We start from the raw sequence: 27,783 nt of genomic DNA, 5'->3' as shown, positions 1-27,783 counted from the left end.
ATAACACAAAACAACTGTAATTAAATTGTATGTTCAGTATGTTCATTTGATGTTTGAAATGTGATGCTTTTTAATCCATGAATTAAAAAATATATACATTACTTTTAGAATAAATTATATGTGCATGTTTACATTTATTTGTACATTACAATAAAGTAACTTTTTATAGTTTCATTCTTGTGTTTATTATGATTCTTTAAAAAAAATTATGAACCGTATTTGCACATTGTCATTGTCATAACACATGAAGATGTGTTACAAGCTTGAAATACATCACCAGGACAAAGTAATAATATATGGAATGTGAGGTGGCTTCTTAATAAACAAATGAACCACTTCAGAGTTTGTAGTAGGTTGCTTATACATTACGATGCATCATCCAGTTACTACTGTGCTTCGCATGTTAGTTCAGCTTCTTATTTCGTATAGAATAATTCCAGGCGTATAGACTTTTCAAACTTCAGAAACAACACGTTTTATTTACTTACATCCATGCCAGTCAAACGGGTGGATAATCCTTCCATTGTAGAGCAATATGTTCAGCAACAATAACTCCATACAGCTTCATACGAACAGTCTTCAATTTAACTACGACTTATATCTTCTTAAATTCGTATGCAGTTACAACATTCCTATTTCTTATGTATGTCTGTATTTCTGACTATATGATTTTAAAGCATATCGTATGGTATATGGTCTAGCTACAAACTAACTGCGTCATCTGTCCCTATGTTTTTTTTTTTTTTTTTTTTTTTACCGTTTTCTTTCAAACTCGAATTTAATAATAGAGCCTCCTGCCTGAACCAGTATGTTAAATACCAGAATGCCATATTACAAAAAACACATTCTGTAGGCATTACTAAAATAATGGTGGAGGATGAGCCCTTATTGTATTATATGAGACTTTTTCTTTCGTGCGTCTCGGAATATCGTTTCATCTTTTCTTAATCTCCTCCACCGTTCTTTTAATAATGCCTGCACTCTTAAGAAGCAAAGGCTCTCGTCAGAACCTTGCTTTGCCGGTGTGGGGAGACCTTTTTTTACATGGATTGTATATTCTCTACTTGCAGACTTTCTGTTTTGTCATGTAAGCTATGAAACATGTATTGAAAATTGGAGTTTGCAAAACAATACGGTATTATAAACCGCAATTTACAAACTGACTTGATCAGAAGGGTTAAAAATGAGTTATTTGCAAAATGTTATATAATGTTATATATATATATATATATATATATATATATATATATATATATATATATATATATATATATCTCCTCCGTTAATTTTGCAGTCAGACAGTAGGCTAAATAAAAAGCAAGGTGATGTGGGACTCTTGTCTCAGCAAGAACTTGGAGACATCGTTTTCAAGGACATATATATATATATATATATATAGAAAACATGCGCAATCCTTTTATCAAAAATTCATGAGAGAGAGAGAGAGAGAGAGAGAGAGAGAGAGAGAGAGAGAGAGAGAGAGAAGGAGAAGGAGGTTTGGGGGGAGGGGTTAGGGGAGGGGTTATCCCGTCCCACTGACAGCTAAGGCTAACAATGAGCATTCAGAATGGAGTCTTCTCCGCCAATGGTTGCTCAGAAGGCGGTTCCTGGCCGACAGAATCACATGACAGTCAGCCGGTGCGCGAGCGAGTCACCAGAGCCTGCTGTGAGAGGAGACGGAAAATGGCGGATGTGAAGATGGAAAGCAGAGCAGGGATGACGTTATTTTCTATTCTATTCACAATGTTTGCTCTGGGACAGTGCAGCGACCAGGTTCCCGTGGTTATCTGGTCAAGCGAAAGGTAAAAAAAAAAAAAAATAGTGGTAGTTTTCTGTGAAATGTTTGGTGAAGATATTTTCAAGCAATTTCGATGCCGCAACCACCCCTCGTCGCTTGAATTTTGATAGCATTGACAGTAACGTGTTATTAAATTGTGTTGCAAACGTTTACTCGGTTTAATTACGCGTTACTTCTCATAAAATAAGACATTCAGTTGATTTTTTATGGTTCAAAATAATCACTAGTGTTTCTGTGTTGTTATCGAAGTCATCGATATTGTCCGAGCTTTACATCTGGTGAATGCATCATGACGTTCAGAGTCGTATGGTATTTATTTATCAATATTGTACAGTAATGTGTAAAATCGTACATTACACGTTGCGATTTGTCTTGCGGTTATTTTTTTGTAAATATTTAACTCGAGGCAGTTTTAACTCAAGCCAGGTCGGTGGACGATTTGCCTGTGTGTGTACTGACACCTTGTTAAAATTGTAAGTGTATGTATTTATCTTTTCTGTTAAGAGATGTTCTGTGCAAACTGTTTAAACATTTTTTTTCTAATCAGGTGATCTTAATGCTGTTGAATTTGTTTATGAAATATAGGTGAAAACATTATTGCGTATTACCTTTCAGTTCTGTGCCTTGAGCATCTGATGTAGAAACCACTAGAGGGTGCCAAATAAATTTAACTCAAACACAACATTCTACCAAATCTCTCATGCTTGACGTTTTATTATATTAATTTAAAGGAAAAAAAATTCTAAAGTTGTTTTAAAAAATATAGTAAAACAAAATGCAGCTGTACCCTTTAATACATATAACTAGTTGCACTAGCGCAGTTTTTGTTTTATTCTTTATCCAAAAACCGGAAAACAGAACGAATTGAATTAAACACCATGTTACTTTTTCATTCACCTTATCTCATTTACAATTACTAACACCATGTATTTGTCCACGCCAGTCTGCGCCACATCATGTGTGATTTACACCTAACCCTAACTTCTACCCCCTGCCCCTAAACCTAACCTATAAAACTATTACTATTTCAACACAATTTGTTTTGTATCCTCTAGCGGCATCTAGTGGCTACTACGTCCGGTAATACATTCATAATTTGTGTTTTCCTCATTTTATTGTTATTAAAATGATCTATTAAAGCTTAACGACCAATAATCCAGACGTTTAAAAAATTCTTTAAAATACTCATTCACACAGCACGAAACTGCGCCATCTATGACGTTATAATACCGTCAGTACTCTTTCACACAGCGAGTACAACTTTCAAACCTGGCAGTCAACGGATCGTTTTCATGGCAACGGAAACAAAACCAACAAAGAAGCAGAATATCGTGGTTAAGCTACAGATATATATAAAATAACATTTTGCAAAGAACTCATTTTTTAACCCTTCTGATCAAGTCAGTTTGTAAATTGCGGTTTATAATACCGTATTGTTTTGCGAACTCCAATTTTCAATACATGTTTAAAAAAGAAAGTCTGCAAATAGAGAATATGTAATCCACAGCGGCAAAGCAAGGTTCTAACGAGAGCCTTTACTTCTTAAGAGTGCAGGCATTATTAAAATAATGGTGGAGGAGATTAAGAAAAGATGAAACGATATTCCAAGGCGCACGAAAGAAAGTCTCATATAATACAATGAGGGCTCATCCTCCACCGTTATTTAAGTAATGCCTACAGAATGTATTTTTTTGTAATACGGCATTCTGGTATATAACAATACTGGTTCAGCCTGTGAGGTTTTTAATTGTTCTGCAATTCCGTGTTAAAGTACTTGGTGCTAACAAAATAAAACCAGTAAAACTATATTCATGCCCTCCTTTTTTTTAATGGTCATTTATTTGAAGGTGTTGGTGAACAAAAATTAGTTTAGCTTCTGAGAGTTCTTGTAAGGAACATAAATGTTTTCTTTACTAGAGAAACATAACAAATATGAATAGTTATTGTCAAAAAAAGATATATAAAAAAAACAACAACATTCTGAATCGTTTTTACTACAAGAACCCAAACTCCTAGTAACCCTTCAATGGGAAGTGCAACATGGAAAAGACTGTGGAAGACAGTCTACAGTTTTATTGTTTATAAAAGATTTTATTTGCACTGTGCAGGACCTTGTTTCCCCCCCATTGGTGCTTGAGCCCCGGAGCACTCTGGAATCGCTGCGTATGCACCTATTATGAGTGATTTTAAAGCCTGGTTTTCAAACAAACAGATTATCGCTCAGCAGTACTGTATTGGTATAAGAAGTATGTTTTAAAGTAATTTCAGCTTCCAATCACTTTAAATATGGTGACGATAATGTAAACAACACCAAGCTACAGACAGCATGTTACTGTTTATAGATAAGAACTCAACTTTGTTATGTATGTGTGTTATGTTTAAGCAACTGTGACGGAAATATGAGTTCTGGTTGGGAGCTAAGTAGCGAAAAGAAAAGGCTTTGGACGGGCTGGCCTGACAGTTCATTTCCTGGGTTGGGAAGTCGGTCAGCCTGGAAGAAGGCAAGACTCCGTTGCAGGAACGTATTGACCCGGAAGGTAAACGAGGTAGCAGCTGCAGGCAGTAGAGTCAGCTGTAATCGTTTACCAAGGGGTCATGCATGATCGCATAAAGGGGCCGGAGAATCTTAAATGTTTTCCTTCGCTTGGGTTTAAGAGATACGAGGAACTTGAAGAACCGGGAGATTTCACACAGTAAAAAGAACAAGAGTTTGTGAGTGTTTTCAGCACTGCACTACCGTCACGATTAACATTGTTATCAGCACTTGTTTCACCACTATAGCACATATTATATTGTACTTCACCACAAGCACTGAGAGCACTCACTTTGGACCGGTGATCGTGTGTGTGTCTAATATTATTATTATTATTATTTATTTCTTAGCAGACGCCCTTATCCAGGGCGACTTACAATTGTTACAAGATATCACATTATACATTATACATTATTTCACATTATACAGATATCACATTATTTTTACATACAATTACCCATTTATACAGATGGGTTTTTACTGGAGCAATCTTGGTAAAGTACCTTGCTCAAGGGTACAACAGCAGTGTTCCCCACTGGGGATTGAACCCACAACCCTCCGGTCAAGAGTCCAGAGCCCTAACCACTACTCCACACCGCTGCTAATAGTGTGTGTTTAGTACTGTGCTTATTGTTTACAGGACTGCAGCCCTTTTCATTTCTGTGCAATACACATTGTTGTGTATTGCCAGTTCATTATTATTTGCTGGCTGGTCATCAGACCATTGGATTAATAATCATTAAATCAACCATTTCACCTGTACTTTGTTGTCTGTTTGTTCTTGGTATTACTGCATCTGCACCGCACCTGCTATTAATTACCACTTTGCCACAGCAACATATTACGATAATGTTCGTTATGGTAATTGTTTGTTTATTAGTTTTAAAATGTTTAGTAATATGTGGCCTTTTTTTGACCTCATTAGTACAACCGGCCGCCTTTGCTAATGACATCCTCAGTGTGAGTGAGTTTCTAACCCTGGAAATGAATGTGTGCATCATTCATATAGGAGGGTAATACATGCAAGGTGTACTGGTATTTTGTTAGCTGTGTGCTTTAATACAGTCGGCATGCAGTAGAGGTGTTTGCATTAATGTCTGGTATGTTACTGACCGCTTGTGTGTGTTCCAGCTCTCTGTGGCAGTCGCAGGACGCCCCTGCCCTGGGTCATGTTGTTTCTGGTTCTCAGCTGGTTACCTACCTGAGCTCTGCAGTCAGCAATGGACCTCGCAGTGTGCTTCTCTTCCTGCAGGACAAGGTACGTTAACAGAAGCCCCGTCCTTATCAACTGGAAGAATGTTTATTAAGTGATTCTCGAAAGCCTTATCAGCGAAGTCCCTTTCTTGACTGAGCTACAATAATTCATGACAGTCTTTGGGTGTTCATTTCCTTTTAGTCAAAGACTTTTCTGTTAATCCCATTTAAAGTGATTGTAGCTAACATAATACAGTACGCCCTCGCTATAATGCGCTTCATTATAACAATCCTTTGGCTATAACAAACCTGGCCCCTAGACCCCCAAATAAAAAATAAATAAACAAAAAATAAACATAATATAAACACACGCTGTCAAAATCCTGGTCTGTACGCACGGGATGCCTCCTCCGCAGTTAAGTCTTGATAAAAAGCACGCGCTGTGTAACTATGCCTCCAAAATGAAAATCATTGTATGTTGCAACAAAGCTGGAAACTGTGGGTCGTTTGAAAAAAAAAAAAAAAAAAAAGGAGTAACGCAGGCATGTGTCTGTCGTGAATATAGGTTGTCAAAAAGCACTTTTGGCTTGTTCAGCACCCATGCGGCAAAGCAAAATTGATTAAAGAAAAAAACAACAGAAAACTTTCCATGTCGGGTTGATTTGGAATAAAAGCTCATTTTGGGATTCTTGCTTGTTGGATTAAGAATTGGTGCACTTTGAAACGATTCATGTCAGATTGATTTGGAATAAAAGTTCAGCTTCAGTATGGGCTTTTTGCACTGCGTTTTAATTCTGTGACAGATTGGATAAAGCAAAGGCAGAGTACTGCATGAAACGAACAGGTACGTGTAATTCTACTTTTATTCATAATCTCATCTCTAACTTACTCCAACAGTTTATCGTTCATTTTGATTGTCCTTTCGCTATAACGAACCCCTCAATATAACGAACAGCAGGCTTTTACCCAATCAGAGGGTGTGCTGTAGTTCCAAACATTTCCCTGCTTGCCACATCATATTTCTTGCCAAACCAGCTGCCTCCACTAATGACTGACATGCTGTGTAGCCAGTGAAAGAATTCGATTAACATTTTGAAAGAATATTTGAACAAAACCCATGTTTGTCTCAGCACTAAAATAACATTAAACTGTTCACTTATACTATGTATTCTAAACATTTAACACTTGGCTAATGTTTAAACCCTAGACTATTAATACCCATCTGTGTTGTATTGTTTTATGTGGTGTTAGTTAAATCTGGTTCTTTCAGATGTATTAATGGGCATGTATGCTTTTAAAGGGTTGCAACAGCGGGCATTGCAGTTTTAAACTGGTCTGAAAGATGCCTCACGTTGTGTTGTATTCTGATCCCCCACAATGAGGAATTTTGCCCGTGTCCACATGATTGTGCTGGTTTCATCACAGTGGCGTGATCATGTGGTCATGCACACACTGTCATTCCAGTAACAGGTTTCTTTCACTTCCTCAATCTGTAGTTCCTCTTAAAGACACAGTACCCCCCAGTTAAACACACAAATGCTGATATTTATGTATTTCTAAGCAGGGCTGTCCAATGGATGGCTTTTGTGGCATGTATGGCCCATTAGGTTTTTACCATAAGACCATAATTAGAAGTGTAAGAATTTACAAACGAGAGGAGACCCTACGGTCCATCAGTGCTCGTCCGGTTCCTAGTAGCTGCTTTGTCTCAAAACTTTGTCAAGTTGAATCTTAAAGTGGGAGTTACATACTGTTTTGTATGGCTCCATAAGAACTCTTTTAGTCTGAATCTGGGGGTATATATGTTAAGGGTCCGGTCCATATGTTTATATAAGAGAAATTACAAACGTTTGCTTTCTAAGTAGCTTATTGATCTTAAAATGTTGGGTCTTAAAGGATCACAGCGCTTCAGCAACATGGCTAGGTAATCCAAACCAGAATTCATCATCTCAAACATTGATCTGTTCTGTTCTGTTCTAACATTTTACCAGTATGAAGCATTTAGGTTTATGCATGTTCAATGGCACATAGTTGAATAGTGTCAAAGTGGACATCATTAACCTAAGTGAAGTTTCACAGTTTTTATAATTGTCCAGTTTAAAAAACACATAAAAATCACAACTGACACATTGATACTGAAAATTTGTGAAAAGAATCACCATATTGCTATTTAGCTTTGGTAGATTGGTCTGAGTTTGGAATGACAGTCCCCAAGTTCGTGCTGCGGTTTTAAAAATCTGAAAAGCCTTTCTTGTGTTTTGTTTGCAGCTCAGTCTTGATGACTTTACGATGTACGGAGGGGCTTTCGGGAACAAGCAGGACAACGCCTTTCCAAACCTGGAGGTGAGGCTTTGCTACAGGGAAAATGCAGTTCAGTCATCTATTGCAATGTATCTGTACATGACAAGTCCTTTTGAAATGCTTGTTAACATGCCTAAATTAAAACATCAGGCTGCAATGTACTTGCACTGGACCGATGAAACAAAAACATTGACTCCAAAGGAAAGGATTGAAGTAGAGCTGACAAAACAATCCAACCAAAAATGATTATTTCATATTTTCAACTGAAATACACAGCCATTATAGTAGACATGTAAAAAAATCAAATACACTTGTTTAAATGTTAACATATTGGAAATGTTTGTAACCAATCAGAAAGACCATCATAATAAATCATAAATCACTGCAACGTGCATTTGTACAGAATTCCTTGTTTATGGAAGAGTGAAGAAATATTGAATATGAAATAAATGAGGGACAAATATTCAAACATTTGAGGAAATGCTGTTTGAAATGTATAAAATCAAACACACGTTGCCATAATGTTTGTGTCCTTTATGGAGGAACATGTGAGATGTGTGAAATGATAGTGATTCATATTGGTAAGAATTTTTCATTGAGTGAATGGAAAGTTCACAATTCGAGCAATGAGAAAACATAAGAACATCATAACGTTTACAAACGATCCCGTGAGTGTAGCTGGGTATTCTCAAAACTGTCAAGTCAGGGATCCAGCAACGATGGCTTGGGTAGGGGTAACCCATTCTATACCCTCTCTGTGCAAAGCACTGTCCTGCCCTCTGTCCTGTCCTCTTTCCAACAGTGACCTCCAGTCCAGGTTTCTGTGCTGTTCTTACAGTATTGGTTAGTGTTAACTCCTTTAAGATTTCTGTCAGCCCCCTGCCCCCCCTGGCTAATTCTTTGTTCCAGTTCCTTCTATAACAAACTCACTATTTAATTGGCTACAGCAATAAAGAATTTAAAGGGAACTGGTAGAATTGATCAAGAAAATCAATGTTTAATAACAGCACTGAAAAAAATATAACAAAATGACCTTCTGTACATAGCCAAAGAAACAGTTCACTAATATGGCTTGCAACAAAATGAATAAAACAAAAATAATATGGCTATTTTATAAGAACATAAGAAAGTTTACAAACGAGAGGAGGCCCCATTCGGCCCATCTTCCTCGTTTGGTTGTTAGTAGCTTATTGATCCCAGAATCTCAAGCAGCTTCTTGAAGGATCCCAGGGTGTCGGCTTCAACAACATTCACTGTATTTCACATACCTCTTCATAGTCGTGCATACTGATAAATCATCTCCTGTCACTCGTTTTATCACCAAACTCCTCAATAATGCGATCCAAGTCATTAGTGTTGGGCTTGATGTGCTCTTGTGTGTTTTTCAGGCTGCTCTGGAAATGGCTCCCTCCTCCCTGGTGCTGCCCTCTGTAGACTGGCATGCCTCTAGCGCTGTGCCCGCCCTGCTGCAGGAGAAACTGGAGACCAGCCCTGTGTACCTAGAGCCCTCCACACTCCGCCAGCTACGACTCAACCACTCCATCTCCTCCCTGCTGGTGCTGAGGCTGCCCTACACCACCAGGTATAAAAAGAGAACTCCTGACACGCAGGGAATGGAAATATTATATGTTGTCAGGGGTTCAAAAAATAATTGGGCAGTTCTCGTATGCAGACCGGTCCATATTGGAGATTTAAGGTTCTTTTTTTTGGCCAAATAATTGTGGTCCACTGTGGCAGGGTGCCCCACCCCTGTGTGTAGTTTGTTATATGCTGTATGTAGTGCGTTATTGTTGGGGATATACAGACGTGCTCAAATTTGTTGGTACCCCTCCACAAAAGCGAAGAATGCACAATTTTCTCTGAAATAACTTGAAACTGACAAAAGTAATTGGCATCCACCATTGTTTATTCCATATTTAATATAAATCAGACTGCTTTTGATTTTTTATTCAACGTAATATTGTAAATAATAAAACAAATGAAAATGGCATGGACAAAAATGATGGGACCGCTAACCTAATATTTTGTTGCACAACCTTTAGAGGCAATCACTGCAATCAAACGTTTTCTGTAGCTCTCAATGAGACTTCTGCACCTGTTAACAGGTAGTTTGGCCCACTCTTCCTGAGCAAACTGCTCCAGCTGTCTCAGGTTTGATGGGTGCCTTCTCCAGACTGCAAGTTTCAGCTCTTTCCATAGATGTTCGATAGGATTCAGATCAGGACTCATAGAAGGCCACTTCAGAATAGTCCAATGTTTTGTTCTTATCCATTCTTGGGTGCTTTTAGCTGTGTGTTTTGGGTCATTATCCTGTTGGAGGACCCATGACCTGCGACTGAGACAGAGCTTTCTGACACTGGGCAGTACGTTTCGCTCCAGAATGCCTTGATAGTCTTGAGATTTCATTGTGCCCTGCACAGATTCAAGGCACCCTGTGCCAGGCGCAGCAAAGCAGCCCCAAAACATAACCGAGCCTCCTCCATGTTTCACTGTAGGTATGGTGTTCTTTTCTTTGAAAGCTTCATTTTTTCGTCTGTGAACATAGAGCTGATGTGACTTGCGAAAAAGCTCCAGTTTTGACTCATCTGTCCAAAGGACATTCTCCCAGAAGGAGTGTGGCTTGTCAATATGCATTTGAGCAAATTCCAGTCTGGCTTTTTTATGTTTTTCTGTCAAAAGTGTAGTCCCCCTGGGTCTTCTTCCATGGAGCCCACTTTCGCTCAAAAAGCGACGGATGGTGCGATCAGAAACTGACGTACCTTCACCTTGGAGTTCAGCTTGTATCTCTTTGGCAGTTATCTTTGGTTCTTTTTCTACCATTCGCACTATCCTTCAGTTCAATCTGGGGTCGATTTTCCTCTTGCGGCCGCGCCCAGGGAGGTTGGCTACAGTTCCATGGACCTTAAACTTCTTAATAATATTTGCAACTGTTGTCACAGGAACATCAAGCTGCTTGGAGATGGTCTTGTAGCCTTTACCTTTACCATGCTTGTCTATTATTTTCTTTCTGATCTCCTCAGACAACTCTCTCCTTTGCTTTCTCTGGTCCATGTTCAGTGTGGTGCACACAATGATGCCAAACAGCACAGTGACTACTTTTCTCCATTTAAATAGGCTGAATGACTGATTACAAGATTGGAGACATGTGTGATACTAATTAAAGAAACTAATTAGTTTGAAATATCACTATAATCCAATTATTTATTATCTTTTCTAAGGGGTACCAACAAATGTGTCCAGGCCATTTTAGAATATCTTTGTAGAATAAGCAATAATTCATCTCTTTTCACAGCTTCTTTGCTTTATTCTATGACATACCAAAGGCATGCAAGTATACATGATCAAATAGCTTTTAATTTCATCACTTTTCAGGAGGAATGAAGCATTATTTCAATGAGCTATAAGGGTACCAACAAATTTGAGCACGTCTGTATATATTGCTGCATGGGATATAAATTGGGCTATGTAGCATGAGTGTTGTAATATGTATTTAGGCACAGGGATTGCACAATCACTTCACGTGCAGTTAAAATGTGTATTAGTATGTGAGCACAGGGAGTGCACAATTGATTTCCATTACATGAGAGTAGATGTTAAAACTTCATGCTGATTTGAACTTGGCTCTTGCCAAGATAAGCGCCAACTAAGACGTAGCTTTACAGTAAACTAATGTGATCCATCTGCGTCTCCATCGATTTGCTATTTTTTTCATCTGATGACATAGAGATCCTTCTGCCTGGTATTGATGGCTGAAGTGTAATGCTGGTTCCTGGGATCAACTTATTTTTCCATCCCAGCACATCAGCATGACAACCTCCTGGATTGAGCGAAATAGGGTACATCTCTGGGGTCTTCAAGTGGGCACCTTCCGTCCTCGGTGTTTCGTCGACTAGCCCACGACACCTGAAGAGGGCTCGACAGTGATTCTGGCATCCCAGCATCATCCCCTTTCCGTCCCCCAGCTTACTTGCCCGTACATCAGCGTTTCTTTCTTTCTGTTGTGCTTGAGATCCCCAGCCAGAATCTTTCCGTCTTAACCACAGCCAGTTGCTGCTCCTCTCTGCTGCTTCAGATAAGTTCTTCACTGTGCGACGCAACTCTTGGCCACTGGACCCGACATCTGAGAAACCGGGTTGTAGAGTGTGCCACAATTCCTTGACAACCCCACCACCACTGGGTAAACCCCGACTCTCCATCCTCACTGTTCTGCTTCAGCAGCTAGTTGAACATACCGAAGTTTCTTCCTCTCATACGCCTCATTCACATGGCACCTCATGGCACCATTAACTCTACCAGATGAACAAGGCATGTCTGGTTGAAGGTTAGTGGTGGCAATCTCAGGTGGAAAAATAAGCCTTTGACCAACATCTGCCAGCATTTTTCCAGTCTCTAGCAGCTTCCAGTTGTCCTGGGTGAGGATTGATTTTAACACCTTTTCTTGGTGGTTGCTCTCCTGGGCGGAGGAATGTTGTCTTCTGTGTGTAATGTTTTGATGGAAGTGGTGCCATCTTATTGGTCATGTTACGCTTGTCTTCCAATGCTAAGACCAAACATCGCAGCACCTGGTCATGGCGCCAAATAAACTGTCCTTGGCTAAGACCCACCTTGCATCCTGTCAAAATGTGCCTTAATTTTGCAGGTGGTGAACACAAACAACATGAGGGATCCTCACCCACCCAGAGGTTTAGGTTCTGTGGTGATGGGAGAACATCATTTGTTGATCTGATGAGGAAACTGATCCTGCTCTGTGCCACGTTGTCCATAGGTCTTGCCAGCCGATCTTGCGTTGTTCCACACTCCCCCATCTCATCCATTCTCCCTGCTTGGCCTGGGAAACTGCCTTTACACACCTCATCCTCTCCTCCTGCTTTTGAAACCTTGTTGACTACCAGCTTCCTCCGTTGAGCTGGGGTTGCCTTGTGCCATGTAGGAGGTGCTAAACTGAGACCAAGACCCCCTCTTCCATGCTGAACTTCCCGCAGGGCAGCCTTTGCATTCTCCACGGCTTTCTTTGCCGCCCACTTTCAGTTTTCAACACAGGTGCTGCCTCCCTTACGCATTTGTCGCGTGACTCTACTAATGTCATTTCCAGTCGGACCTTGGTGCACTTAAACTCCTCAGTTAGAGCAGAGACTGGTAGCTGCCGTATTCCTTTACCATAAAGTCCCACTCTGCTGAGGCAGCGTGGAACTCCCAACGATTTCCTGATGTATGAACTGATTAAAGCTTCTAGCTTCTCTACTGTTGTCAAAGAAACCTCGTACACAGTCAATGGCCACAGCAGCCTTGGCAGTAGACCAAAATGAAAGCATCAGAGTTTTAGTTTGCCCGGTAAAGCGCTGCTGTCTATGCTCTTCAACCCTTCCACTGCTTGTTGTCTAACTTCTCCCACACGAACTGTGTCCCTTAGATCCCCGTCGTACCATCTCCCAAGACTCTTCACTGGCTTCTCAGACACTGTTGGTATTGCTTCACCATTAATGTAGAACCTTTTATCTAATACTTTACCTTTTAATTATAGAGATGCTCCTTGATTTAGTGGGCTTGAATTGCATTTGTGCCCATTCAATGTAACTGGTTAGTTTGCCCAATAACCGATTAGTGCAGGCTACTGTTGTAGTCATGGTTGTCATGTCATCCATGTATGCTTGAATTGGTGGTAGTCCCATTCCAGAAGCCAAGCGCTCTCCTCCTACTACCCATTTTGATGCCCTAATAATTACTTCCATTGCCGTGGTAAAAGCCAGTGGAGAAATGGTGCATCCTGCCATTATTCCAACTTCTAGGCATTGCCATGTAGTGCTGAATTCTCAAGTTGAAAAACTAAATTGCAAATATCCAAAGTAGGCTTTCACTAAATTTGTTATTGTCATCGGTACACTGAAAAAATCAAATGCTGCCCAAAGAAGTTTGTGGCACTGAACCATATGCATTAGCCAAATCCAGGAATGTCACATGGAGCTCCTTCCTCTCCTTTTTAGCTGATTTAATTTGATGCCAGATCACGCTGATGTGTTCTAAGCATCCTGGGAAACCTGGAATGCCCGCTTTTTGTACTGAAGTGTCAATGAAGCAGTTCTTTAACCCTTTGCGGTCCTGTGTCGGACCAGGTCCGACATTACAATTTTCCCTTTCCGGTCCGATGTCAGACCCTGTCCGACATCATCAAAAAGACGTCAAGCACAGGTCTCTAGTCGTTTTTTCTCTGGAAAAAGCAGAGAAAACCATTCAATGGCCGAGTGAGACAGATAGAAGCCGAAAAAAAGGGGTGGATCTGAGCAATACACACAGACCCTGCACCACAGAGATAACACGGCCAGGAGGCGCTGTGGTCCAGTGGTTAAAGAAAAGGGCTTGTAACCAGGCGGTCCCCGGTTCAAATCCCACCTCAGCCACTGCTCATTCTGTGACCCTGAGCAAGTCACTTCACCTCCTTGTGCTCCGTCTTTCGGGTGAGACGTAGTTGTAAGTGACTCTGCAGCTGATGCATAGTTCACACACCCGAGTCTCTGTAAGTCGTCTTGGGTAAAGGCGTCTGCTAAATAAACTAATAATAATAAACAAACAAGATGGCTGCTTCCGCATCCAGCGCTCAAAGAATATCGCGGACATTTGCAGAGCTTTTTGAGATGTTACAGTAATAAAATAATGACTTGGATCGCATTATTGAGGAGTTTGGTGATAAAACGAATGATCAAGAGATGATTTATCAGTATGCACGACTATGAAGAGGTATGTGATAAATACAGCAAACAAGGGGTGGGGCGGGGCTGGAGATGCAGTACTGAGTGTCCTGTTGATATGCAATGCCTTTTAAACCTGTTTTACTGTGAAAAAAAATACTTTTAAACAGCGTGTGTAAAATAAATAGCGCGTGTGAAAATAAGGTGGACCTGACGCGTCTGAGAGGTGCTGAATAAATGGACCGCTAAGGGTTAAAAGGTAAGTTCACAATCTCTGAGCAATAATGCTGAAGAAAATCTTGCCTTTTACGTTTAATAGGGAAATAGGGCGGAACTGACTGATGCTGAATCTTTCTTTTGGTATAAAGACTCCACCTGCTTGGCGCCATGCTCTTGGTACAACCTGTTTTTCCCATGCCACTTTCATCAATTTCCACAGAATTCGTAGAACTCCTGAAGCACTCTTGTACGCTCTGTACGGAACTCCATTAGGCCCTGGAGATGATGATCCCCTTGCTTTTTTCACAGCATGCTCTGTTCCTTTCCACTAAGGTGCACAGTCCTCCATTTGATATTCTGGTGGATTGATCGGTGGGATGTCTGAAGGATTTGACATAGGCTCCTGCCTTTTTGATGTCTCTCCAACTCAAATTTAGATGATTTTAGTGTGCCATTTTTCTCACTGGTGAATAACTTCTTTAAAATGAATGTAAAAATGAAACCCCTTTCCAGGTACCAGATTTTGAAAATAATAATAATGTTTTCAAACCTGTAATTGCTATAGAATGTTAACATATGATGAATAAAACACAAATAAATGACCTAAAGGTGTTTTTCATTAACCCTTTATGCTCCTGTGTACTACATACCCATGTTCAATATAGAGATAAAAACACGTGTTTATTTTTTGTTTTTTAACAATGAAAACAAAAACGTTGCGAATAATCATTAGAGTAATTATCAAATAAAAATCAAACATTAAAACATGTGTCATTATCGACTTGCTCTGTGCCATTTATTGAAATGCTCAATACAACAGAACCCAGGATTGCCTTCGCAACCACTGCACATTTTTCTTGTGTCTTTTTTTCTTTTGTTTTCATTTTCGTAGCAGACCCTGCACCTTTATTACGGTCTCTGCTTACCTTGTGTTGGAGGGATGGTCACAAATGCGTGTACTGGGGTACATTGCACAGGCATTGTGATGGATCTGGCTGCCGCAGACGCCTGCTTTATTGCCTTGTACCCCAGTGCTGTGTTTTTGATAGTATTTTGTCACAGCACTACCATTTCAAACAGCTTCCAGTTTGCAGCTGGCTTACTTGTAAAGTAGCTGCATGCTCTTTTGTTTGTACTGTTCTTGACTCTTATTTAAATCCCTGTATATTGTTATTAGGACAGAGATTTGGGTAAAATCTGCATTCTGCTGAGTTCCCCTCTAACAGGAGGTACTACACTGGGTAAAATGCAATTCTGTTATTGAAAGCACACTGATTGTTCCCGGTGGTGACTCTTATTATACATGTATCTAGTGAGCCGCTTCTCCCATAACTAAGGATGTTATTTACAGTTACTGATCAGAACCAGGGGACCAAGGAGGCTTGGTGGTCCAGTGGTTAAAGAAAGGCTCTTGATACCAGGAGGTTCCTGGTTCAAATCCCAGCTCAGCCTCCTTGTGCTCCGTCCTTTTGGATGAGACTTAAAACCGAGGTGCTATTGTAAGTGACTCTGCAGCAGTAGTTGTTGATGCACATTTCACCCCCATATGTTCTTAACCCTTAGTGGTCCATTTATTCAGCGCGTCTCAGATGCGTCAGGTCCAGTTTATTTTCACACGCGCAGTTTATTTTAGATGCGCTGTTTAAAAGTAAACTGTTTTTTCACAGTAAAACAGGTTTAAAAGGCTCTGCATATCAACAGGACACTCAGTACTGCATCTCCAGCCCCAGCCCCGCCCCACCCCTTGTTTGCTGTTTTTTTCACATACCTCTTCATAGTCGTGCATACCGATAAATCAACTCCTGATCAAACTCAATAATGTGATCCAAGTCATTGTTTTATTACTGTAACATCTAAAAACAGCTCTGCAAATGTCTGATTCTTTGAGCGCTGGATGCAGAAGCAGCTATCTTGTTTGTTTATGTCAGTGTTATCTATGTGGTGTCGGGGCTATCTGTATTCATGAGATACGGCCCCCTTTTTTTTTTTTTTGGCTTCTCTCGGCTCCTATCGGTCTCACTCGGCCATTGAATGGTTTTCTCGGCTTTTTCCAGAGAAAAAACGACTAGAGACCTGTGTTTTGCGTCTTTCTGATGTCGTCGGACAGGGTCCAACATTGGACCGGAAAGGGAAAATTGCAATGTCGGACCAGGTCATAGGACTGCAAAGTGTTAAGTCTCTAAGTTGCTTTGGATAAGTGTCTGCTAAATGACTAATTTATAATATTATATTGAGCCATGTGTGTGTGTGTGTATAGATATCTAGATAAATAGTGTGTGTTATCCATACATTTTCCATGTGTATTCTGTGGTCATGGTGACTTTTTCATCAAGCTAATTGCTTATATTTTGTATTTGCAGCTCTGCATGTTACTGATAATCTTTTTTTCTATTTCAGCACCCAGTTCATGTCTCCTAAGGAGATGCTTAGTGGCAATGGTAGGTTGTATAATGTTTTTCAAAATCTTTATAATATTAATAATAATCTATTTATTTGTTTTACAAGGATATCACTCCAGGGCTGAGTTACTGGCGATTTCAAAAGCTGTTTAGTCAGCCATGACAAAAGGAGGGCTCTTGGTAGGGAAGCCAGCCTTTGTCTAGATTGAAGATATTTGAGGGTAGAGTGGTCAAGTAGTCCAGTAATAAATTAACAGTTGACCTCAAACTGGTAGTCGACTAATCGCACGTCACGGAATTGTGAAGCGAGGATTGAAGTGGGGTTGCGATCCATTAACATTAAATTACATTTTAGAATATTAATAAATAAGATTCCAAGCAGTTTTAAAATAGTGCACAAACAGCAGTGTTACGAAAGAGTACATTCACAAATACAGCACCAGACATTGTCAGATTCATGATTAATGCATTTTGGCAATGGCGTCTAGTCCGACCTGTTCAAATGTTTTTGCCTCAACTATTCAACTCGAATTAGTAGCCTAGCTACCCTAAATCTGAGCGGATTATAACCGCAAGCTCAATGGTGCTCTTAAGTGAATTGTGGCGCTCACTGTCATGGCTTTACATGAAGAGTGCTGTAAGAGTTCATTTGTATTGTATTAAGATACTGAGAGACAAACTACCCTTTCACGTTTCAATCGCTGGAGGCAATTTTTGATTTACTGTGCTGTACCTCCTTGTGTAAACAAAATACCAAGTTCATTAACATTTGCAATATGTTTTTTCATTCCACTGTATGTAAAGCTTGAGTTACTTTGCCTATTTAATGAAGCTATTGTCAATTGCAGACTAGCTGTGAAAAAACTCATCACCCTTAATTACTAAAACTACCCCACCCTTACTTATTAATAATCTGCTGTTTTCCTGCTGACAACTATTCATTGTTAAAATCAATTTCTGCTTTCTGATGGAAGTGAAGATGATTGTAGTTTGTAACTAATGTATATTTGTTTTCTTTGAGCTACATATACATAATATTTGTTGTCATGAAAAGTTAGTGACTGGTGGTGGGGGATGGAGATGGAATAGATCACCCTACAGTACCTTGAGATGGGTTTGAGGTACTCTTACCTCAAATCTTATTTCTACAGAATGTAAACATTCGAGGCAGAAGCCAGATGTATGATAAAAAACTCTGGAATCTGGTATTCATGCCAGGGCAGTGTTAAAGGGTAACAGACTCAATTGCTTGTTTGTTATCACTGTGCCTGCCCATGACATGAATACAGTATGTTGTGTTTGACATCCTCTTTGTATGTCTTGATAAAATACCTTATGTTGGTGATGAATGTTTTAAACCATGGACTTGTACTGCATAAAACCCTATGCACATAATTTCAAAACACTTCATCCAGTATTTAGTATTTAGATTTTCATTCATGTAATGTCAAAAATATATAAAAAGTCAAATGAACAGTTCTCAATAGGTGCAAACGTCCCACAATGTCCTAGACGTGTACATTCATCCAAGGTTGAATAATTTGACAAGGTGATTTTCAGCTGTTTTGCTTGTGAGCTAATATTGAAGTTTTTGCTCTGCTCCACTTTTCAGAGCTTTGCAAATGCGTTTTGAACTCTTGAATAATCACATGCTCCACTAGCCCCCTTCGCTCCTATGCATCTCAATATCTGTGCACCTGTTGCTGAGGTCAGATTTTCAATCTGAAATGAGGAGCAAGAGAGTATATTGAACTCCATTGTCTTATACCTAGTTTAAAGGGTGTGTCCTTCATTGCCATAAGATTGAATACATGAACAGCTGATGAGCAGAACCAGGCAAGAATCAATTGAAAATAGTAAGTGAGAGAAAGTGAGGAGCATATTGGCGTACAAAAAAAGGAGCAGAGCAAAACCTTTGAAAGCATTGTCAATGGGATGTGTCTAACTAGTCCTGTGTGTGCCTCTGCTCTTCCAGATGAAGTGATTGGTGAGGTGCTGAGCATCCTGAAGAGCCAAGCCATCCCCTACACTGCTGTCTTCACTGCTCTCCGGCCGTCCCGGGTAAGCAAGGACAGGGGAGGGCTGAATGACGGGGGAAAGGCCTGCTGTGGATTGTGACTGCGTAGCTGAACTTGTATGAATGAGAGGAGGCCCATGTATTCTCATCCTGTTCTTAGAAGCCGATTTGATCTCAACACTCTGGGTCTTAAATGTTCCCTGAGATTCAGCATCAACAATATGACTAGGTATTCCATTCTAGATCTCCTTCCCTCTGTCCTATCAACTAAATTTCCAACAATGTCTGCTGGTCCTGGTTTCTGTGCTGCGCTTAAAGTATTGATTAGGGTTAACTATGGGGGTTAACATAAAGACATGGCATTCTGAGAGAATCCTGTGTCGGGGGTTTTAGATGTTAGGAGGCTGTGTGGTCCAGTGGTTAAAGAAAAGGGCTTGTAACCAGGAGGTCACCGGTTCAAATCCCACCTCAGCCACTGACTGATTGTGTGACTCTGAGCAAGTCACTTAACCTCCTTGTGCTCCATCTTTTGGGTGAGACGTAATTGTAAGTGACTCTGCAGCTGATGCATAGTTCACACACCCTAGTCTCTGTAAGTCGCCTTGGATAAAGGCGTCTGTTAAATAAACAAATAATAATAAAATAATAATGTCCTCATAAAAGTAATCGTCTAGTAATTGACACTCTTGGCCACAACTAAAACAGCGCCAGTACGTCTTGTCAAAACACCTTTTCAACAGATTTAACAACAAAACCAAAGCATTTGAGTGAATGCAAGCATCTTAAACGGTAAAGGAACAGTTACAAATCCAACAAAGAGAATGTCATTTGAAGCTACAGTGAAACCACTCAGATTAAGGCCAGTCAAGGGACAAACAAAATGGGACCTTAACAGGGGGTGGCTTTACTTAATAACGGGACAGAAAAAAAAATGTGTACACCTGACACTTAGGGCTGGTTAGCATGATGCTTGTCCTGACACTGAGGGCTGACTGGTGTGATGCTTGTCCTGACACTGAGGGCTGGCTGTTGTGATGCTTGTCCTGACACTGAGGGCTGGCTGGTGTGATGCTTTTCTCCCAGGTAATCCGGGAAGTGTCTCTGGCTGTGGAGAACCTCGGCCGCTCTCTCCTCCAAGCCCCTCCGAAGCCAGCCGCAGCCCCCCACCCTCCCGTGATGTACAACAACACAGTCGGGCCCTGCATCCTGCTGTGGGCTGAGAATCTGACCATGAGCCACGTCCGCAGCGGGGGGGCGCCAGTGCTCTTCGAGCTCACCTCTCGCACCTTCGGCCCCGGCGCCAGCGTGTCTCTGACTGACTCCATGTGCAACCGCACCCATTCCAGGTGAGAGCACGGCTCAGTCCAAGCTTACTAAACCACACTGCTTTACCATCCCTCTGTTCTCCTCTTCGATTTATTTAGTGGAGGCGGTCGTACCTACCTACTGAAGAATTGCTTATCCAATTGCCATAAAACGATAAGAGTAAGTAGCAGGGTTCCAAACAATAGTGTTTCACGTCCCCATGTGTTGCTACAGCTGTTTAAATAACGTAATAATGTTAGAAGACAGATCTCAAACCCCAGTGCACTAGAGCAGACATTTTGAAAAGAGCATTGAAACTTTAAAGTTATGAGAGTAAAAAGTGTCAGGATGTTCACAATGAAAAGAAATGACAGGTACGTTATTTAAACACTTGTAGCAACACATGGGGGACGTATAATGGTATATATTTTCGGAACCCCGCTACTTACTCTTTAACATTGTTTAACATGAGTTGTTGACTATCAGATCCTGGAGATATCCGGGCGTGTATCTGTCTGTACATCCATCCATCGCCATGTCACACCTACATTCTTGCATATGTCGTGAGAACCGATTTATCCAATTGTCATTAAACTTGGTAGTAACGTTATTAGGGGGAGCCCTACAGTCAGGGTAGCGCAGGGGTCCCTGAGGGTCTCCTCAAAGGCACGACCGCATGGTGTGCAGGGGGAGTCCTACAGTCAGGGTAGCGCAGGTTCTGGTATTGCACAGTTGTGGGTCTTTACTGGGGATTCCAGAGGGATTGTTGCATTGGCTCTGACGCTCCTGCAGGTTAGGAACTGTTTTTCCTCATTGTGTTAGTGTACCCTACTGGCCAGGCACCTGGTGAGCTCAAGAGGACACCTGCAGCTGCAGGGGCTGGCTTTTGTCCTCCAGAGGCTGGTATCTCACCATCCACTCTTGAGTTCCTGGATGTAAACTCTTTCTTTTGGAGAGCTGTTATTCCGCAATATTTGACACTTTTTTCTGCTTTTCCCAGGCTTGTCCTTAATTATGGAGACGTGGAGGGTTACAAGGACTTCAAAGTCATGTAAGTAATATTATACGTAGTGTATAGGGAAGGGGGCTGTCTGTCTGTGTCACACCTACATTTTTACATGTGCATTCACCATGGGTATAGGTTATAGTGATCACATTTCTAATGCTACTGATGTTTCAAATTTAAATTTTACTGCAGTGGCAGGAGACGAATGTGAAATGCTTATTGAAATCCTTAATTGATCATGGTTTTAAACAGGACCTAAAAACTATTTACAAACCAAGAGGGGAAAACTAAATGCCTCACAGAATTATAACTAGGCTTGGTACTTTCCGATTTTTAAAAAAAAAAAAATTTGCCAAATTGACGATTAATATCAGCGTTTATTTTAAAGAATTTACTGTTTTGTTTTCAATCTTTATTTTTCAATTCATGCAGAGAATGAAACCGACTTTTATGCTTAAAAAAAAAAAACACAAAACTTTCTGCCATTTGAGAAACGTCTCATTTAGCGAAACCCCTTTATCATTTTCAACATTCAACAAAACCATCCATGGTTACCAACATTCTAATTAAAATAATGTTTGGTCACAGCAGAGCTATACCTTGTAAAAATAAAGATCCTACACAAATTGTCTCAAATAAACCATTGAAAACGCAGCATGTTGAAGTGTATTGCTCAGACGTTTATAGCATGCAGTTACAAGTAAAAAAATAATATGCACAGAACAAAACATCACATAGTTGAACAGAATTAACTTGCACTTGTTCTTCAGCACAGCTGGAGTCACTGGAAGGTAAGGCAGACAGGCCCGCTTCGTCCTGCCGCGGAGATGTGGGTCAGGGGATTGTGGCCTACCTACACTTTAACCCGCTTATTTCAAAAGTAGGCGATTTGATTAACAGGTGCTGTAGCTGGCAAATGAAAGTGCACAGTCGGTGCAGGTCTTGATGGCTGACAGTCATTTAAACGAAGCTTTGTGGCGCTGCTTCAGTTAGAGATCTGTCAGACCAGGGTGAAATGACAGCGACAGTGAAACTATACTAAGAGATCACTGAGGTGATTGACAGCGACCCCCTAGCCATTCAGAGTGGAACGGAGATGGGACAGGCAGCAAGTATAAAAACTAATACCTTTTAGAATTTTGAATGTTTGAATCAGATCGCCGCGTAGTCTTCTTTGTTCTAGACTGGATAGATTCAATTCTTTAAGCCTGTCTGCATATGACATGCCTTTTAGACCTGGAATAATTCTGGTCCCTCTTCTTTGCACTCTTTCTAGATTTGTAGTGAGCTGACCAGAACTGAACACAATATTCAAGATGAGGTCTTACTAATGCATTGTAAAGTTTTAACATTACTTCCCTTGATTTAAATTCAACACTTTTCACAATATATTTGAGCATCTTGCTGGATTTTTCTATAGCTTCCCCACATTGTCTAGCTGCAGACATTTCTGAGTCCACATAAACTCCTAGGTCTATTTCATAGATTCCTTCTTCAATTTCAGTATCTCCCATATATTTATAATTCACATTTTTATTGTCTGCGTGCAGTACCTTTCACTTTTCTCTATTAATGTAATTTACCACGTGTCTGCCCAGTTCTGAATGCTGTCTAGATCATTTTGAATGACCTTTGCTGCTGCATCAGTGTTTGCCACTCCTCCTATTTTTGTGTTGTCTGCAAATTTAACAAGTTTGCTTACTGCACCAACATCTAAGTCATTCATGTAGATTAGGAAGAGCAGAGGACCTAATACTGATCCCTGTGGTACACCACTGGTAACCTCGCTCGATTTTGAGGTTTCTCCTCTAATCAGTACTTTCTGTTTTCTACATGTTAACCATTCCCAAATCCATGTGCATGAATTTCCTTGAATCCCTACTGCGTTCATCTTTTATGCAGGATTTTGTCAAAAGCTTTCTGGAAATCTAAATAAACCATGTCGTGTGCTTTGCAATTATCCATTGTCGATGTTGCATCCTCAAAAAAGTCAAGCAGGTTAGTTAGACACGATCTCCCTTTCCTAAAACCATGCTGACTGTCTCCCAGGATATTGTTACCATATTGGTAATTTTCCATTTTGGATCTTATTATAGTTTCCATAAGTTTACATATAATAGAAGTCAGGCTTAATATTATTGTTAAATTTTTTTTTTAACATCCCAACAAGTACACACTTGACCACGAAGTAGACTAAGTAGATAGCTTTGCAACGGATGTGTGTTTTTTTGTTTGTTTGTTTGTTTTTTAAACAACTAAATGTTAGGCTAATGTATTAAGAAAGCAGTATCAGTTGTTCGCTAATTTACAAAAAACGTTAATACCTTCAGTTTAAAAGATTAGTCTGTGCCTTGCCAGAAGCTGTCTTGGCAGCCATTTCTGGGTTTCTTTGTAACCAATAGAAGACCAGCTTCTTCCACAGGTAGCCAATAAGAATTGATAGGAGTGGGACGTAAACACTTTTTTTAAAAAAATGTTTGTGTGTAGGTGCTAGATTTCTGCAATTCAGTTTTCAGAAACTTGCGTGGCTCTCAACAAATATACCCAGAGTGTTTTTCTAACAGAACGAACATAGGAAAATAAATTGATATAAACTATTTGTCCAACAGACAAAGTGTTAAGGCAAAACTTGTTGTCCCTCACACAAATCTTGTTGTCCCAGATGTCGGACGATGTGAATTGCACACGCCTGATGAAGTAATTTTTAAATTGACTGTGTGTTCCCACTTTTGGTACCAAGTAATGGAGACTGACACTCCATGGATCTGAAGAAGGTTCTGGTATCATAGAAGCACAATCCAAGCAAGTACAGTATAAATCTGCTATATATTGAGGTCCACGGTACAGCGAGAGAAATCCTCTACGCAACACGCTTTTTCTTATTTTTCGTGTATAAAGCAGCAACCCTTTTTTAATTTGTACTGCAGAGGGTAATTGCTTCTCATGAACTTAAGTCTCCAATTCATTTCAGGAGTCTTCCCCTCCTTTCTCAAATGCTCAAACCTGCTGCATTGAAAGAATCCATTCCCAACACAGGAGGCACGTTGCTAGGGAGCTGACATCACTGCCCTGTGACTTGCTAGTGCAGTGCTGTCACAAGTGAACACCTAGTTTGCCGAAATAAAAATTGCTTTAGCAAGTAGATGTTTAATTTGCTTTGTATTATTGTGCAATGCATGTGTATATAACAGTACGATATTAATGTTTTGTTTTTCATTGTTTTATATGTTTTTGTTTGATGTGCAGTACGAAATAAAACTAACAGTAATTCCAAGTGAAATTGCCTATCTCTCTCTATCTCTCTCTATCTATTGCAGCTAAGGCATGCACAGTTAGACTGTAATAATGGGGAGCCAACTCCAGGACCGCGATATATCTCAATCCGCAGTATAGTGAGGGGTGATTTATAACGAGGGGTGAAGATTTAGATATAATATAGCTTTGACATTCCTTACTCCCTCTGTCCAGATTTGTGATGAACAGTCGTCACTACCCAGTCTCTGCCCAGCACTGGTTCACTCTCGACAACGTTGAGATTGAATACAACGGTCTGAAGGCCAGATTTAACGGCAGCAGGCAGATCTACGCGCCACAAAACTACTCCTTCCACTGCCAGTCTGTCACCAGCTTCCGAAACCCCCTGCTGGTGCCGTTCAGCAGCAGCGACAACGCCACCAACTGGAGAGTCTCCTTCACAGAGTTCCAGGTAACGAGAGCCATTCATTTCTACCAGGGAGTGCGCTGACGCATACTAGTGTTGATAGAGCTCAAACATTTGAAGGGTAGCTTTTACCTAAACATTTAGTCAAAAGATATGCAGGCCTATATGTGTTAGACTTTACATAGTAGTGTGTGTAGGCCAGTTGTATTTCATATTCAATATTTCTTCAGTCTTTTCCATGTACTGTTACATTCTGTACAGTCTTGTACACAAATACATTGGCATTAGTTTAAAATCGGAAACAAACAACCCTTGCGTATCTTAGGAACCATTGTTTTCAGGACCAGATAGCGCCGCACAAGGGATTTGGGGGGGGGGGGAGGGGGGGCTGTGGAAACAGAAAAGCATGGGCGCTTGGGTTGCACCATAATGAAAATAATATTGATAAAAACTTGCAATAGTACTAAATAAATGCATCTTTCTTTTTTCTCGCTCCCTCTCACCTTGCCCCTCTCTCTCCTCTCCTCTTTCTTGCCTCTCCTCTCGCTCCTCTCTTGCCCCTCTCTCGCCTCTTCTCTCTCGCCTCTCCTCTCTCTCGCCTCTTCTCTCTCGCCTCTTCTCTCTCGCCTCTTCTCTCTCGCCTCTTCTCTCTCGCCTCTTCTCTCTCGCCTCTTCTCTCTCGCCTCTTCTCTCTCGCCTCTTCTCTCTCGCCTCTTCTCTCTCGCCTCTTCTCTCTCGCCTCCTCTCTCTCTCTCTCTCTCTCTCTCTCCTCTGTCTCTCTCTTGCCTCTCTTCTCGCTCGCTCTCTCTCCAGATCCAGGGTTTCAATGTGACTGGGCCCAGCTTCTCCTATGCCAGTGACTGCGCTGGTTTCTTCACTCCAGGGATCTGGATGGGTCTGCTCAGCACTCTGCTGATGGTGCTCATCCTGACCTACGGGCTTCACATGCTCATGCAGCTGAAGACCATGGACCGGTTCGACGACCCCAAGGGAGCCTCCATCTCTGTGCCCCAGACAGAGTAACCAGCCTGGAAAGCACACACAGTTCACTGACAGATTCTAGGGTTTACAATTAGACCTTGAGTCAGCTTGAGCATTGTGTTTTAGAGATTGTCAATGGAAATATTTGATTTGATGCCAGAAATTAGTTTCTTGAAGGTTGTTTTTAAAACTTGGTTTGAAGATTGGGTGATGGGCAGATTTATCATCCAACTATTAAACATTCAATAGCACTGAGTTTAGAAATACTAAACCATTTCAATTCAATAGCAAACGTTTCGACCAGAAGCCTTTTTCAATATCTTTTAATAGCTACATTTGAAGACATTGAAAGACTTCTAGTCGGAACGTTTGTCGTTGGTTAGAAGATTCATATTTTATTGTAGCTATAAACCTGCATTGAATTTGTATTTAACATAATGTGTGTTCAGTTCTGCAGTGTACATAATGTGATTTGCTCCCATTTACTGAAACTACAATTTTCCAGGATAGCTTCTCTAAAACTTCAGTATGTAGCCCTAATTTTAATTGTTTATAAATACTTCAACACTGTTTTCCTCTGGGTTAAGTCTTGCAATCCCATGCACAAGACCTTATCCTGTAGCTCCACAGCAGTGAATCAGTAGAAGCTTGAGAATCACATTGCAGTAAGCATGCATTATGAAGGCTTGTGCGTTGCACCTTTGTGTTTGTATGAGTAAGTCTTTATTAAACATGCCTGTGGTCTGTGGAACACAGCTACAGGAAGGGTGGCACCTGGACACTTCGTGTGTTTTATGGACTTCTTATCCAAAATGACTCATGCATCTTACATGGGGGTGTGCAGGACTAAACTTGGGATAAGGTTGGGTTGTAATCCTTTCTAAATTATTTATTTAGGAATGAACAGTTCAATAATTGCAGAGACACAGTAGGGGTAGGTCTGACCTACTAGTTTGTGGGTCCTTTAAGGCTGGATGGTCCTTGAGATTGAGAGATGCATATATTCAGTTTTTTATTTTTATTCCCCTGGTGCTAAATCACTAGTGATCACCCCCTGTTGTGTCTCTTATAGCAGTGTGGTTCACTGCTTTAACTCATTGTGATCTTGTATTGTTTTCTTGTTTCTTTTCTAAGAAGTAATCCAAGGAACTGTACCTCACCATTCCGTATGTGTTGTGATTCTTGGTTGAAATTACATACATGTAAATAAATTGCTGTAATTCAGTAGTATACTATATGTTACCAGAATGATTTATGCTGTTTCCTGTCAATGTCGACCCCTCTTGGTTTCTTGATTATGCAGTAGAGGTTTAGGCAGAGAGCCTGTACAAAATAAATAAATAAAATAACGTATTTGAATTGTTAATCAGTTAGCATCCTTTTCAGGCATATTTGTATATACAGGTGATAAATGTACGTAGGTGATTTCTATGTATTTGTGAAGGTGCAGTGTCTCTTAATTGATGTGTTTTTTTTCCAGTACTTGAGTTTTATGAGTTTCCCCTGTGAAGCCTTTTCCAGTCCAAAAGTATCAAAGTAAATATTGTAATCTGGACTTGAAGGATGTGTTTAATTCACCTGGTTTTCTTGACTATTTATTTTGCCATTTATGATCGCCTTCAAAAAGAGTGTTTGAATGACAGCCGTATAATAATAAAATTTACTTTACACTGATATTTAATTGTT

The 27,783-nt window shown here is 40.4% G+C and overlaps 1 protein-coding gene across 1 annotated transcript; it reads left to right on the top strand.

Moving 5' to 3' along the window:
- Positions 1 to 1,597: 1,597 nt before the first annotated feature.
- On the top strand, positions 1,598 to 27,783 carry LOC117404328 (V-type proton ATPase subunit S1-like). Its single transcript, XM_034007173.3, has 10 exons — positions 1,598 to 1,802; positions 5,463 to 5,589; positions 7,794 to 7,868; positions 9,215 to 9,408; positions 17,126 to 17,166; positions 19,103 to 19,188; positions 20,228 to 20,490; positions 21,450 to 21,500; positions 24,924 to 25,161; positions 25,930 to 27,783. Exons 1-10 carry the CDS (start codon positions 1,684 to 1,686, stop codon positions 26,137 to 26,139), a joined length of 1,404 nt encoding a protein of 467 aa, XP_033863064.3. The 5' UTR covers positions 1,598 to 1,683; the 3' UTR covers positions 26,140 to 27,783.

The sequence above is a fragment of the Acipenser ruthenus genome, chromosome 56 (genome assembly GCF_902713425.1).
Source record: "Acipenser ruthenus chromosome 56, fAciRut3.2 maternal haplotype, whole genome shotgun sequence".
Taxonomy (NCBI): Eukaryota; Metazoa; Chordata; class Actinopteri; order Acipenseriformes; family Acipenseridae; genus Acipenser; species Acipenser ruthenus.
This window is presented reverse-complemented; position numbering and strand designations above follow the sequence as displayed.